The 16942-nt window shown below is 37.2% G+C and overlaps 1 protein-coding gene across 3 annotated transcripts in view; it reads left to right on the top strand.

Moving 5' to 3' along the window:
- The first annotated feature begins 1083 nt into the window (after window positions 1–1083).
- LOC135170381 (uncharacterized) overlaps window positions 1084–16942 on the top strand; it is a 35357-nt gene continuing 19498 nt past the window's right edge. The window contains exon 1 of one of the 3 annotated variants that reach the window (XM_064136153.1): window positions 1084–1096. Coding sequence is in view for 2 of the 3 variants with exons in the window: in XM_064136151.1 (XP_063992221.1) it covers window positions 10857–10911 (55 nt within the window). In the remaining variant the exon portion in view is untranslated. Of the gene's footprint in view, window positions 1097–5489; window positions 5715–9816; window positions 10912–16942 lie in introns of those variants that run through there. The other 2 variants (XM_064136152.1, XM_064136151.1) reach the window with 2 other exon arrangements.

Genomic DNA, 16942 nt, shown 5'->3' with positions numbered 1-16942 from the left:
ACTTGCCTTGGGTTGTCCCGAGTTGGGACATACAAATGACAATTTAAGGTGTCATCGCGCAACATTAACGCGAGTTGTTACGAATTGTGTCATAATCAGAAATTATTAAGTATATTTTCCTCTGGAAATGGGATTAGTCGACTCAAATCTGGAGTTTTTCTGGAAAAAGTATGTGAGACGAATCGGGTGCAGACATTTTTGAAAATTAGTAAATGTAATGTATTGAGTGAGTATGTTTTAAGTAACGAAAATATTGTTCCCTGTAATTATGAAATGAAAGTAATAAAAAAAAAAAAATAAATAAAATTAATTTGTTTATTACAGTCTTATTTGGATCGATGCTATCGAACGTGAATTTAAATACCAACAAATTGAGAATTAATGAACGATTACGGGGAAAAATACAAAATTTATGGGGAGTTTTTTTCTCGTGTAGCGACTAATTTTTCATTTCATTCGGAACAACGAAAATTTCGTGATGAAACGACAAATTTTCTAGTTGTGAATGGGAAATTTTCGTTCGTTCCTCAATGCCAATGCCGCTCGTTTTCCTGGAATTTCCCCATTCAAACTCTAACGTCTTTTTATGTCTTTAAGACATTGACTCCCCGCTTTTCTTGTTTAAGATAGTCAAACAAGAATTTTTTTCTGGCATCTCCGTCTCCTCCATATAATATTCGAAAATAATACATAAAACAATTAGATTTCAATCTCCATCAAACATTTTACATTAAAATGTTTTTAGGACATAAGTCATTGCCTCCAAAATTAGATATCATCAACAAATGACCCGTTAAGACAGATAAGACCTCTTCAACTATTTTAATTTCAATTTTAATCGCGACTTATTACAAGAAAAATATAAAATAGAAAACATGCAATTTTTAGCGAAAGGCCATTGCCCCAGGGCCTTCCCAAAAGGACGTCTTAAATTCAGGCTTAATTGGAAAATCCCTGTGCACATCGACTCCAAAAATAGTCCGTTTCATTCCAACTACTATAAGAACTGACTGGACCAAGAAGTCATCCACGTGTTCTGTCGCAAAGAAGATGCGAGAAAAGTGTCCAGCCGTAGGTGGAAAATTTATTGGAAAAGGTGAGTGAGATTTCACTGGCCCAAAATTTTTCCTTAACGAGCTATGTTGTTGCATTGAATGGAAAAATGCATTCTTTTACCCATCTCGTGAGAGAAAAAAAAATCGAAAGCCCTGGCGACACTCAAATAAATACATTTCCTCGGTGAGAAGAATAGATCCTTTCTCCGCGGGCCTCTTTCGAATCGGCCACAAGGATCGGGTCGTCCTTTGTTACAGAGAGCGGACCCACTTCAGGGTCAACACTACGTGTTCCCACGGGATGTGGCGCGGAAATGAAGACGACCTTCGAGGCCTACTTCACCGATAGGAGTAGTGCTGATCTGCGTCTTAAAATAATTCTTTGAGAATCAAAAATATTGTTTTTGGGACTAAAGAGCGAATGGAATTCCCAATAAAGCCGACCCTTCAGCGTGAAGAGTCTAAAAATAGAATTTTATGGAGTAGAATTCTTAAGATCGTCTGGTATAGTCGTCTTAAATTAATCCTCAAAAATTTCCACTTTCAACTCAAATTATGAAGACCCAAAATAATTAAGACAGTGTGATGTGGTAAGTGATGAGTTGTTCAGTCTTCAAAAAAAATTTAAGCCAATTTGGGAAGCGAGAACTGGATTAAATTTGCATGAAAAGGGGTCTTAAGAATAAGAAGTGAGGAGGAAATTAGCAATTTGAGAAAAAAATAGCACTTGAACTGTAAGTCAACATCAGAGACATTGACTTGATGGCAATAATGAAAATTCGTGTCAATAGCATTTAAGAGTTAGTAATATTTCATTTAGGAACTTCTGAACTTTAACTTCAACAATTTTTGTTCGACAATTTTTCCACCCATAGGACTATAAAACACTTATTCGCTTTTTAGAAATGAGGATCCCTTGAAATTTAAGCCATCTGGATTAAATTAACACTTAATATCCTCCTACGTCTTAAAGTAATCCCCTTTTAAGCGACTACACCCAACCATCCTGATAATTTGCCACCTTAAGACCACTATTAAGACCTAAAAAAATTCATTACCATAAATTAAAATGTTTTCACTTCTGTTAGACATTCCTCAAGACTTTAATCCATCAAGACCTAAACTATTACACCTAAAAATCCTCCAACACCCGCCGTCTTAAAGTAAACCCGCTCCAAGCCACAAGACCTCCCAACGCACTTTTTCTCTCGCACTTTCCAAATTTAAGACACTTTAATCCATTTCACAAACCCCACAAAACCCTAACACCTGTTTTCCAATTTCGTCTTCACTCGCATCTCTCCACAACTTTCCCCCAAAAAAATATTAATAACTTATGGCGGCCCGATAGTTTTTCTGGGAAACAAAAATGACGAAACTCCCTGCAAGAGAGATCCCCAAACGCAACAATGGCACGGGGGTCTCGTCGGCGCCGCGGGACGCCCCCAAGAGCCCGGAGAGATTTGCTCGGGGATAGAGTTTGACAGCGCGATCGCGCCGACGCACACACAAACCCCGAGAACTCTCCGCTACCACCGCCATCAGATAACCCAGATGTGGGAACGATGAGGGGCGGGGGAGGGGTGTATAGAACACACGCCGTTTGAGAAACCGACGCCCCCTAACGGCGAACGAATTCGCACGCATCCACTGTATACCAAAGTCGTTTGTACACAAAAAGAAAAAAATAAAACACAATGAGAGAGGGAAAGAGATTCACTTCCCTCAGCGACATATTTATTATTTTTTTCGTTTTCGACGAAAAAATAGTTTTCGACGTGGATCCGATGGGTGGGGGAAAAATTGGGACTTATAGGAGCGGCTCAGCACGCACTGATACCGTCAGATGATTCTGAAAATTATAATTGTGTTCTAACACAGTGAGGAACGATTTAGTTCCGCGAAACGTGGGTTCTTAACTATCACGTCGCCTCGTTAATAGTTAAAGGATCGTGATGACAGTTAAAAAGTTTCGTCTGATGCAACTGCATCGTTCCGCCTTTTATGCCAGTGCAGTCTGCAGGGAAAGTCATAGTAGAGAGAACTATGTGAATATTCACGGCTAGTTGGCTATAATGACGATAATTTAGTGAGCATTACTATGTTGTGATAATCACTATTGTGGACTGTAATGGCGGTTGCCATAGTGTGGGGTGAGACCCTGGATAGCAATGGATTCGATAGATATAGTGAGAAATACAGTGTCTCATGGTAACGGTTACTATGGTCTATAGTAAAGGATTTGATAGTTGGCTGGCCTAATGTACCGCAGCTGCACGAGGAAAATTACTATATCACATAGTAACGGAGGCTATATGATATGGTAAACGATAAACAGGGCTTTAAAACATGAGAATAGTGGAGCGATTAGCGCCCATAGTTATGGTAATAGTTATCATATTTAATAGTCGCTACGATATTGAGGATAATAAAGGTCCCGATGGACGGATAGTAGCATTTAAGCTATCCACAATGGTAAATCGTTCCATAATAATTCGTCATTATTGCTATAGTGAATAGTAATGTTTGCTATAGTCGCATAGTAGGAGTTCCTATATATTATAGTGATATCTACCATTCACTTCTCTCCACGTGGAAATAATAATTTCCACCAAAATGATTTTTACGAAAAATAGTTTGGAAATTATATGGGATAGTTGTGATAGTTAATTTCTCCAAACTATTATCTGTTATCATATGTTTAATAGTTGCTACGATATCGAGTGTAGTAAAGAGCCCGATGGGCGGATAGTTACGTTCACAATATTCATAGCAAAAAACGTCCTGAAATATCTCGTTATTCGAATAATTAATAGGCAATACTATACTATTACTATAGGGATACACTATACACTTCTACTAATATACTACTATAGGGATCACACGATGCTACTATACTGCAATACTGTATTACTCATCCGCGTCGAATCGAATGACCAATATCCACTTCATTTCGATAAGTACAAATGAATCGATAATATTCAATCAAATAAATATCGTATGATTCATGTTCGATATCTATGACATCAAAGATAATTTACCAAAATGTTTGGATGTGAATCGTGAATGGCGTCATTTCTGTAAATTCGCGACTGGGATCGATTATCGAAGGTGATGAGCTGGCCCTTGGCGCCGGGAGTCTTCCAACTCTCTTGCGATTCGATCTAATCGCAGGTAAATTCCGATTGCATGAGTGAACGGATTGCGAAAGTTGTGATTTCATTTCTCTCAACTTGAGGCCCAAAACATATCGATTTTTCGATAGAATCGCGACTAATCCAAATTTATTCCCTCAACCGGTCAGTCTAGACAGAAAAAAATCCAATTTCTTTCCTCAAAAATCAAATGCAACGGAAAAATATTTATTATTGTTCTCGGTATCTCCTGTAGATTTCGAGATAATTAACAAAAATTCGCTGTTGAATTGACTTTGGTCATTCCTATAAATTTAATTTAGGAAATTTTTCGTTTTATTCCTGTCATATTACTGAAATCACTGAAAAACTGGTTCTCCACCCCGTCCCCCTGTCCCTCCCTTCTCATTCGCAGTCTCAGAAATTATGAATATCGCATGAATCCGGTTGAGCTGGAAACTCAATTAATTCATCGTTATCCCGCTGCATGGTGATATCCTGCGAGGTTTTCCATTTCAGGATAATCATTTACGTCACATTTCGCACCTTGGATTACCCCCATAACCGTTACAGCGTACAAATACGGGGACATTCAGAGTGTTAGATTTCTGAGGGACTGCAATGCCCAAAAAATCACCCTCTGCCCCCCCCCCCCCGCCCCCTTCTCTCCAGAACGTCTAACACGTTGGAGAGGAAAAGGTATTCCAATGCCTCCTTAATCAAGTTTAAAAAGAATGACAACAGCATAAATGTTGATCAAGTTACAAAATTCCGTTGTTAACTTTTTGTATCAAAATCGAAATCTCTATAGTAAAATCAGAAATATTTGTCGTGAATGCAGTACTTCACTCATAAATCTATAATATATAATCTATAGTCTATAATATTATATATTATATACATTAATATTAATATATATCAATATGGATATATTAATATTATATATATTCAAATTATATCAAATACATTTTATATATTATATATAATATACAAAATATATTTGAAAAAAAAATGGCTCCACAGGAAATCGATCTCACCGTTTCTACTTTATTAACATGCGCATAAATATATATTTCAATTATTTGAATTCTAAATAAATTATTTATAACTAAAAGTCAACAAACACCAGGAGACTTAACTCTATAATTGCACATTCAATCCGTACAAAAAGAATTCCAAATAATTTCGCCGATTAATTTTGGCAGAAAAAAAAATATATCGATTAGTAATGCAATGACAATTTCCCAGGTATAGTCTGTAACCTGCGATCTCGCGCGATTGGCTGGAGGTACCCAACGGACGCCCACACGTTGCACAGTTATATGGTTACTCCGCAACTGCCATGCGGAGTTCATTCATAGTTCCACTCATAGTGTAGTCATTCATTAAAACCACGAGTGAGTTAGTCTCGGCGAGTTTATTCCGTCGCGTGCCGACAACTGACCCGATTGCCAACCCCCAACGCTCATTCGACGAATAAACCACCTCGAGGAATTGGCATTGGACCACCGAAGAATGCGAATAGGTGAGTCAATGGACATTTAAGACATAGGATGGTAGATATGATTTAATGGTTGAGCGATAGCAGCGGTGGAGTCATCGATTTTTCCGGGCATTCACAACAAGTTTTATCGACTAATGGATCTGCTGCCAATCGCGAGGGGACAGTGTAATATATTTGTTTGTACCAGTGGATGCGCTATTTATCGTTTTGTCGGGAATAAACGTGGGAATTGACGGAGTGATGGAACAGGAGGAAGGATTCAATTATATCGAGGGATATGTGAAAAAAAAGGATTTTTTTAAGACGGACGCCGGAGGTTGATATGTAGAAGAAATTTGGAGTGAAAAGGTGGTTATGAGACGAATAGCTCAGTTGGAAGAGCGCCAGATCCATAATCTGAAGGTTCCGGGTTCGAATCCCGCTCCAGACATTCCACTTTTTCAGTACAATTTTCTTGTAAAATATCTATCCATATTAATCCTGGTTGTTGGATTAATCGTTGGGCTAGGATTAATCTTTGGGTCACGATTAATTCTGATTCCTACATTAATCCTGGAATCCTTCCTATCTAATCTAAAATCCTATTCAACAATTTGCTGTGACGTGACAAGATGTGGAAGACTATACAATTCTTGCGTCTTTAATGCGAATAAAAATTAACGGTTCTCACGACTGGTTAACTATTAACGAATCGAGATAAATAGTTAAGAAGTCATATTTGGAACAACTAATCGTTCTATCAGGGTGCGAAGTTTATCGTGTCGGAGAATTAGCATATTATGTCACTGCGTTCGGTAATGAATGGTATGATTTGTGAAGTGATGGAGCCGGTGATGCGATACTAGGTGAGTCGCACTGTCTGAAGAGTAATTCGTTATCAGGATGAATCATGCTACGGGCACTGGCTGTTGGTACGTTAAAGAGTGATAAGTGGAATTGTCATTTGGTGATACGAATTTGTTGGTGGAGCATCGAATAGTGAGTGGCGGAGGGGTGGGGGGTCATACCGGATGTTGAGTAACCAGTGAAGAGGACGGACTATTGAATTTTTCATGAATTTTAGGGATTAAATGGTGGAAGTAGCTAGAACATTTCAAATCAGTGGCTTAATTTAAGACACTTTAGGCATTGATCTTGAAATATGAATTTTGAGATAAATGAAAAACAATTACGATACTTTAGACTGAGGTCTTAATTATTAATAGTAATTTGAAGAATCTAATCAAATTCAATCGTGTCTTAAATTAAGACAGCTCTCGCACGTCAGTTATCGAACTAACAAATCGTACGTCAGAGATACGATATGTCCAATATACGTCACGTGGCCCTCGAGGCAGCTACGTAAATGATAACAGCCGGATTTTTAGGTGACTTAAAATTGGTGTAACGATCCTCTCCCATCCAGACATTCAATTTAATGACGCGTGCGAAAGCCACTTAACCCCACGTCGGTCCCAGAATATGCATTTCTCCTCCCTCTCAGAAGGCAGGGGATCGAACCTCCTCAGCTCAACAATTACCGTGTCACGGCGCTAATTAACTATCCGTCTCTTACGGGAGTATGAACGTTTATTTTTATTATTTTGCGGAGCCTTTCCCCGCGGAAATGAATATATGAATGGAGGAGAATTTGAAATAAAATATGCAATTTTGGATTTTGTTAGAAATTACGCTCTCACTAAAAGGAAGTTTATCCTATTTTTTCATTTAATGCAATTGAATTTAATTTAATTTTTCAATTTATCCTTGTTTTCAATATCTATATTCATTACAGAAAAAAAGATTTTTTGTGGTGGTAAAAAAAATTGCCCGAAATAAAAAAAACTGAACGGATTTCACTTTCTGTGAGTTAATTCCACATATTGTCGTTTGTATCGGACGTTCAGGCAGTGAAACATCCGAAATGCTCAAGGTCTCGTGTTTTTATCTGAGTCACCAGTAGTATCGATTGCACGAACTACTAGCGTGGTAGTCTATTTGTTTTCTATGAAGTTCAAGGAGTTCACTGAGTAACTGGATGGAGCGCTGACGTGACGAGTCTAGAGACAAGTGGTAGTGATAGTCAATTAAAAAAACATTCTGTGATAACGCGCTGCGTACACTAGTGCTAGTCAGCAGTTTCTGAGGGGTTTTCCCGTGCATCACGCGGCCGCTATCCAATTTTTACGTAATCCCTACGGAAAATAATTATCATCGTCAAAACAACAACAACTGAATGAACTGATTAGGAGCTGTGTTATTATTCTAGTGGAGATTAACCTGTAAATTCTAATGTTTTGGACTAGATCAAGTCCGTAATCTTGAACTGGATCAAGTGTATAATTTTGAACTAAATCAAGTCTGTGGGTCCGAACAGGATCAAGTCGATGGACCTCGATTGGATCAATATGAGTCTAGATCGGATCAAGTGTATGATGCAGGACTTGATCCCGACTATAATTTCAGACTTGATCAGGTCTGTCTGAGTCAAGTCAAGTCTTGTGACCATCAACTTGATCAAGTTTTCTAGTTTCTATTAACACAAAGTTCGTTCTCCTCTTTTTTTATGATAAATATCTGTAACAACAACAGAACTGAGTAATTACATTAACACTTGATCAATTCCTTATCACATATTACCGGATCAGTAAATTAAGACGAGTGAAAAAATCATCAGACCCAAGTCCGGTTGCACCTGACCAACGTGACAAATTTCCCCGTAAATTTCTACATCAATTTTTCAAATTCCAAAAATACCTGATCATCGATGCCTCCTTAAAAAACAAATGTATCTTATTCGTGACATAATTTTTCACAGTATTATTACATTGCATACCTGTTACCACAGATATCTACGATAATCGAGTAAATTTTTAAAAAGTCATAACTCGAGTAATTGTCGTGGGGTATTTGCTGGTGCTCCTGTCATTTCACATACCAGGCATACCCATGACTATTGCAATCGGTGTCAGTAATTCAACTTAACAATTTTTCACGGTGCTACGTGATGTTGCTTATGTACAATACTGAAGTTGTACGCGCGGCAATGGTTCATTACACGGCGTCTCTCGTGTATATTCCACGGATTTGAAAACATTATACTTAAGGCTCCTAATGACTCCTCAATCAGTCCAGTATTTTACAACCATCGGCGCACCACGAAATGATTCAAACATTGCGGCGCAAGTGTTTGGGTTTTCTTACAAATAAATTTGCGGAAATGTCTTGAAATATATTGGTGTGTTATATTATATTATATTATATTATATTATATTATATTATATTATATTATATTATATTATATTATATTATATTATATTATATTATATTATATTATATTATATTATATTATATTATATTATATTATATTATATTATATTATATTATATTATATTATATTATATTATATTATATTATATTATATTATATTATATTATATTATGATTTTTATTTCATTCTCTTCGTGTTAAATCCATTTGTGTCTGAGTACCTAAAGTTTTTTTCCTGCAGTGAAAGGTTTTTCTACTTTTATTACCGAACATCAGAGCTTTAATTAGAGAGCCGTTTGATCGCGAGTTTCCGTACATTTTACTGTGTTTTTATTATTTCGATTTTATGGGTCTAAATCCAAATCTCGATATTGAGCCGCTGGGAAAAATGGATTCAGTCTAAAAAATGTTTGAAAGTTGCGTGTTCGAGGAACATCGATTAAATAATTTATAAATAATAGATTTATCGTCATAAAAATAATCTGTTTGCAATTTTACACAACTCCAGTTATTTATTTATAAACTAAAGATGTTAGAAAATTGTAACTGTGTTCAGAATATATTTAACGAATGTGAGGATTGACAATCTCGTCTCAGATTCGATAAATAATTTGAACCAAATTCAATTTTGAGTCGACAACAATTAGACTTGAAAGGCAACTTCCCTAGATTTTCAAAAAATTCCCAGCAGTAATATTCCACATTTTAGAAATTAATCTGGACAGTAATTTTGCCCCCAATAATTTCACCGAAAATTAAATTAAGATCTTGACATCGGTAAGATGATATCGTTGTCTCGTGTTCAATGACACGTGTAATGAAATTCGCCTGTTCCCCGTCGACGGGCGCCGTGTGGGGGTGAAGGCGGAGGAAGGGGGGGCTGGGGGTCTCAACCACCGAACACTTCTCCCCCGTCTCCAACAATAATCCCCCACACAATCGCGCGCGCGCGGTGAGGGTGGCAGTGAAGCTGAGAGAGACCTGCAAGAGGTGCCCCGGTTGCCTTCAAGTCGACAAAACGGGTAGGGGAAAAAAAGGTGGCTTGAGGAGCCGGAGAGTGCGGAAAGAAGGGAGAAGAAGGAGGTGGGACCGAGGCGGTGAGTGAGTAGTGAGGTCCGCACAAGTGAGTAACTGGGAGTCGCCACGGGACCCTCTCAGTCACCACGAGATCGGCAAACCGAATGGTCAGATGTGTCGTGTCGTGTCAAAGTTTAGGGATAATTTTTACCTCATTCAACGTAACAGACAATACAATAGTTCAAGTCCACCTGTTGATTTGATGATTGAAAATCGGTTGAAATCGGTATGAAAAAATCGACGATTGACGATTTTTCAATTGTCTATTGAATAAACGAGACGGTGGGATTTTAATCGACAATTTTATGCTGAAAAATCGGTTGCGATCGGTTGAAATCGGCGGGTAGTATTTCCTTAAACCTCGATCCAACACGTTAAACTTTCATTCCATATTGATCGATCATTCAGTGCGTAAATTGGTTGAGATCGGTAAAAAAATCGGCAAGTGATTGTTACTAAAAATTTCATTGAACAAATTGGACGTTCTCTTGATCTAAATAAATTGTTGAGTGCTCGCAAATCGGTAGAGATCGGCAATAATCGGTTGGTGACGATTCTGTATCAGACGATAAACTGATAATGGAAGTTTCGAGTTTGATACGTCATGCCGACGGCGATGTGCCGTGCCTCTCGCGATTAGACATTGTTTATTGATGACTCCATGTATTTGTGGTGAGACAAAACTTAATAAACGGCAATATTTTTATTGTGATTTGACGTTAAAAATTTGTTGATCGTTAACGGCGAGAGGGATTGAAGTGCGCGAGTGGATGCTAGAACGTGGTGGTGTTATTGGGAGAAGACGGGGACACTCCAGACACTGGAGAAAGAGGAAGAGATGATCTACGGTCTGCTGGTGGCCGGTGTTATCGCCCTCGCCACAATAAGGCGGTGTGTGTACATTGCTGAATTTTATAATTCCATTGTAGTTAATTTGTCACTGGTAAAATTAATGTCTTAATTCGAGTGGGGGTTTAATACCACATGTCTTAATTTAAAACGTCCGCAACTGGATTAAAAGAACATTCCATTCCATATTCAAGAGGTTTCCCTCTCTTTCCGTGAATCTGATTTCGTTTAAGACGAATTTAAGACATGAATTATGACGGAGCGGCTTAATTTAAAACCTGTTGATTGCCAACGACCTTTTCCCCTGTTTTATATTGAATTATACGATATTTGGATTTTTTTCATTGAAAGGTTTTGGTCTTACGCGGTCTTAATTAGTGCCGGATTAAGTTGACATTTTTAAGAGAGTAAAGAAAGTATTGAATGAGAATAATTCAATTTTCGAAGGCTCTGAAATAGATTTTTCTTTAAGGTCTTAAAGAAAACTCTTGACATGCCAGATATTTTTTGATGACTTAAAATTTAAGCCATCGTATTTAAGACAACTTATTCCATGTCAAATGGAAGAATTTTACCGTAATGTTGTGGAAGTAGAAAAAAAAGATTCGATTCCTGGATTTTTCAGGCTTAAATCTACTAGTATAAACGTCTTAAAACCCCTCTTCTAATTTAAGACATCAGTTTTCACAGTGACAGTAATTATTCCCTCGCATAATTCCTCAGGTGACGGGGCATAACGAATTTTTCTAATCGTTCCAGAATCTAAATGACATTTGAAGACTGAAAAACGCCTTAAAAATAGGAAAAATCCGTATTGCTCCGTCTTAAATTAAGACAAGCAGCCCTTATTTATGGCCTTTCCGGATCTTTTGCAAAGACTTTGCTGGATTAACGTCTGAAGTGTCCTAATCAATATTTAAGACATCTAGCAAAAAATACTCGTCTCATTGAGCCGTTTTAGTCCGTTTTAAATTCATTTTCCGAACGTCTTAATTTAGGGAGACCTTTTTAAGACTTTTAAGATTGAAAAACCGTTTCAACTGAGTTCTTTATTCTTCCTGACGCGGCGAAATCATTTCATGTCTTTGATATCCAATAAATCAATCAGCCGATAAAGGAATTAGGGGACTTATATTATGACTAAGCGATAGGTGATTCCGTCATCAAGGGCGACCCCCTTGGACCACCGCGCGAGTGTTTATGAGGCTTCGCTCTCGGAAATGTTTCCACAACACAAAATAGATTACATCGATCAATGGCGAAATACAACACTCCCATAATCACCGAGTTGAGTGATTTAAAGAGGCAATTAACCGACTAATCATACGCGCCACAGTGAATTTTACAATTAAACAATTGTCATTCCAAATGTGATCGAGTTTTCTAAAAATTTGGTCGAGTTTTAGATAATTTTTGAATTGATTAAAGGGCTAGGGCTACCCTAAGATAACTCCAGTCGTATATATAGAGTAAATTGATTAATGCATCGGGCCCTTTTCCCCCAGATTTACGGTAACAAGACTGGGCATTGGACCCTTTTTAGTCATAAGTATCTGAGGTAATTGGGACAGTTTCTGGTGAGCCAAACCCAGTGGTCCAGATGGAACGATAAAAATGAAAAAATGAATCAAATGCTATTGAACTTTCTTTCAAGTTGAACTGTGGATATTAACTAATAATTATTAATAATTTTATTTTAAATTAAATAGGTAATAATTAGTTGCAGTCACAGTTTCAAACAGTTCAGTCTTCAAAAGTTTATTACGACAGTTTAACGTGGGGATGAGTGTCTTATCACGACGTAAGACAATTTCTAATCACGAAAGCGATTTCTTCGTTAACAGAGCTATTCGATAATAGTTAACGAATGGATATCTGATGAACCTGCTTTCTTGACATGGGCCATCCAAGTGAACCATTCGATAACTATTAACAAATATTCACTTCGTCATATTCAACTCCACTTTTGGTTCATAGTTAAGGAATGATTGTTTGGAAAACCTTTTACTTGACATTCGTCATTCGTCAACTATTAACGAACATTCAGTTCTTCATATTCAACTCCACAAGTCGTTTATAGTTGACGAATGCATATTTCACAAACCTTATTTGACTTGACATTCGCTATGTAACTCGACCATTCATTAACTATTAACAAATGCACATAGTTATATCGTTAACTATTAACAAATATTATCTTTTCCTCATTCAACTCCACCATTTTTTAATAGTTAATGAGTCCATATTTGACAAATTTTATTTGAATTGGCATTCGCTAACTCAGCCATTCGTTAACTATTAACAAATGTACATAGTTATATCGTTAACTATTAACAATACTTATTTCTTTATATTCAACTCTCCTATTCGTTAATATCCGGCCAATGCCATTTGGAATAAATGAATCGCTCTATCAATGTAGACACTGCCATTTAAAAAGGCCCAAAAAAATTGACCATCTCCATGTTTGACATTTCCCAAACCACCTGCTATCAACGAATTTGAGAAGGTGGGATACGGATAGGGTATGGCTGTCACTGTTGGCTCGGGACACACACGATTGTTTGCACAAAACGACGATGGGATGTGGAGTGAGTCGAGGAGACGGACACGTTGGGAGGCATCAAGGCCCAAGGGTCCTACGACCCATCCCGAGAGGGCCGTCGCCGGCGTTCGCGTCACAACATTAGTAGAGTTACAAAAGCGTGGGCAAATATATTTCAAAGGCCATTTTATTTATCAAATAAAACACGATTAGCTCGACAAGGATTAGTAAATGGGGTTCCGCTTGACTTTCAATTTTTGAGATAAGGCCCAGTCGAATTGAGACGCTGTGGGACTCATCGTCAACGAATTATAATATTGAGGTGTTTAAATATCACGTATTGTGGTATTGTGAGACTTATTATTAATGTTCATGATTTTGAAAATTGTAAAAACCTCTTAAGGGCATTATTTTTTTATCGGTATTTAGTGAATGTTTCGGTGTCGGGAGTTTGTAGTATTTATGATAGTCTCAATCATCTGACTCGAAGTGCTATCGTTATCGGTCAAAAATCGTCGGATATATATGACACGATGATTCACCGCTCGTTATTTACTGGAGTCGATTATGTTTATTTTATAAATGTGGTTATCTCAAATTAATTCATCAAATTATTTGAAAAATATGAAATGATGATGATGTTGAGAACGCGATGATATCTCGGTAATTAATTTAAGAGACAAGCTTCAGATGCGGTAATTTAAGATGTGAATACTCGTACGAATCGTGATTTATGATATTCAAAATTATTTAAGCCCTGTGGATTAAATATTCCTGAAAAATCAAAATAAAAATGTCGGTTATTTAAGTCATCGTCTTAATCTGTCTCAAATTAAGTCGTCTATTTATAGTCCACACTGTGAATTAAGATGCATCGAGATGCAAAAGGTCTTGATTTAATCCACGAGCTTAAAATATTTCAATGTATTATATCAGTAATAATAACAATAATAATGTTAAACCGACGCCGTAAATAGTCTAAACGAGAAAATGAAAAAATCGATATTGAAAATATTGCTTTCAAGGGTCTTAAATTAAGACACGTGAGATAAATTCTCAAGGTCTTAATGCAATCCGCTGTCTTAAATTTTCTTAATTTAAGCTCCGGATTTTTTTAAGACGATGAAATATGAAATTACATCACTCGAGTTAACATAAAAATTAATTAAAAATACGAAATGAAGATGATGATAAGGAAATCACGTTATCGGGAAAATTAATTTAAGACAAAAGTTCAAAATGTTTCAAGTTCTCAGGAATAACATTTCGAAAATATTAAATACATGATAATAATAATGATCATGATTTCAAGTTTTTGACGTGAATCATCTAAACGAAATAACAAAAGTCTAGCTGTTTAAGACGTCACCTTGCGATGTCTTAAATTAAGACGTACGTCCTATTATTAACATTTTCATTTAGGACCTAACGAGGCACATGAGTGCGGCTCGTCGAATACATGAAAAGGCAAAAGATAGTCTTAATGCAGCTCAATAGCCTAAAGTGTCTTAATTTAAGCCGCGAAATTCGATGAAATAAAACAATCGGAAACTGAATCAATTCTCACACGAAAGTCAGTCAAAAAGAATAATCTCCGCTCAACACATTCCAACTATCAATAATTATTTAAAAAACGATGAAACATTGTTGTTATTAACATTAGGAATCGCCGAAATTATTGATTTTTACCCGATTGATACCATCAAATCCCATAGAATTCTTACATTTTCTTCTACTCTCCGCTCCGATTTTATATTTTCGGATAATATTCTGAACATGAAGATGATTTTGAGGTGAAACGCGAGAGGATAAAAATTAGGGGTTTAAAAAAAAAACTGACTAAACGAGGTCTCTTTTCTCTCAGACGTGCGTGCGAGTTGTTCACTAATACACCAGTCGCATGACGTATGTGCATGATTTTCACTCGTTCCTCGAGATGCGAGAGAGCCAGCGGTGGAGCAAAAAGGAGGAGAAAAAAAAAATATTGAAAAAGAATAAAAGTCGAAAAAAAAGGAGAGATCGACCGTGGATCCTCTACGCAGCGGGTGGTGGGGGAGGGGCAGTGTCGAGGGGGGGGGGACAGCTCTATGGCGAACCCTCTTTCTTTGCCTGGGCCCTGTGTGATATATTCCGACGCGTCCGTCGGGAAACCGGGGGATTCTAACAAATAGACGACTCGTTGAGAACTTTTTGATTGAGACCGGAGAATTATTCACTATTTACTCGGTGACTTGAATTTTTTTTGGCCGACGTTGACTTCACTGGGTGTCATTGTACCATGAAATAGTAATTTTCTCATGAATAGTTGTGGCTAACCGTTTTGCCCCCATGTATCAACTGAAATATGGGTTGTGGAAAGAGGTAGAATTGATGTATCGATTTGTTGATTGTCGATGTGACGTTTTTATGAATTATTGATTGATATTTATTGGAAATTATTTCAATGATTTCGGTGAAATTTTTTATGTCTATCATGTGGTTAATTCCTGATCGATGTTTATGGCGATTCACTTCTCGCGAATTTTAAGACGTTCCAAATGTGCTAATTAAGACGTTTCCAATGTGGGATGAGTCCGTGAGGGTGCCACCTGGCGGTGGCGTCCCCACACTAGTCGACTAAACATCCCCCGACGACGCAATAAAATACAATTCCCTCTCACAACTTGAAAATAATCCCCCAACAATTCTCCCGAGACCTCAGACTGTTCTTTAGCCTCATATTTGTTTTACTTCTTCATATTATTATTGATTGATATTTCTTCGAAATTATTTCAATAATTCCGATGAAACATTCTATGCGAATCGTGTTCTTAATTATTGAAGATTCTTTAAGTCGACTCACTTCACGTTATCTTTACGACATTCCAAATGATTAAAGTAAGACGATTCGAATATACGACGTCTCTAGGGCATCGTCTCCGCAGGAGTTCCACCTGGCGGTGGCGTCCTCACACTAATCGACTAAAAAATTCCCCGACAACGCAATAAAATTCAATTTTCTTCCACAATTTGAAAATAATTCCCCAGACCTCGAATATTTCTTTCACCTCATAACATTTTTTTCTCTTTCATATTAAAATCGCAAATATTTCTGCACCATTAAAACTATTTAAAATATCATTCCTCACCTCCGGCCATAAAAAAACAGTTATGCCTACTGTTGCAAACCTTGAAAACGATCTCCAATTATCGAAGGGTCGGAAAAAAAAATCCATCGTAAACACCTGGCAATGTCTCTGTCATTAAATTTCCCCCAGAACAAACCCATTTTAATCCAAAGCCACAACAAAACACGTCCAAGAATTTTTGCAGTCGTTATGTTAATGAAAAAAAAAATGATCATGCAAGAGATAACAAAGTAATGCCACTTGATTGGTCAGTGGACATATCAGTGATTGAATTTTTTTTTTTTCATGCTCCAACGGGTCTTTATATCATCGAATCGAGCCAACGGCAGTCACTGGGGTTGGGTTACACTGTTATGCGATCAGACTTCATTTATGATTTCTCTCGTAGCTGGTCTCCATACG

The sequence above is a fragment of the Diachasmimorpha longicaudata genome, chromosome 17 (assembly GCF_034640455.1).
Source record: "Diachasmimorpha longicaudata isolate KC_UGA_2023 chromosome 17, iyDiaLong2, whole genome shotgun sequence".
NCBI classification, from domain to species: Eukaryota; Metazoa; Arthropoda; class Insecta; order Hymenoptera; family Braconidae; genus Diachasmimorpha; species Diachasmimorpha longicaudata.
Note: the sequence above shows the minus strand (reverse complement) of the source record. Positions and strands in the feature narration are given on the sequence as shown.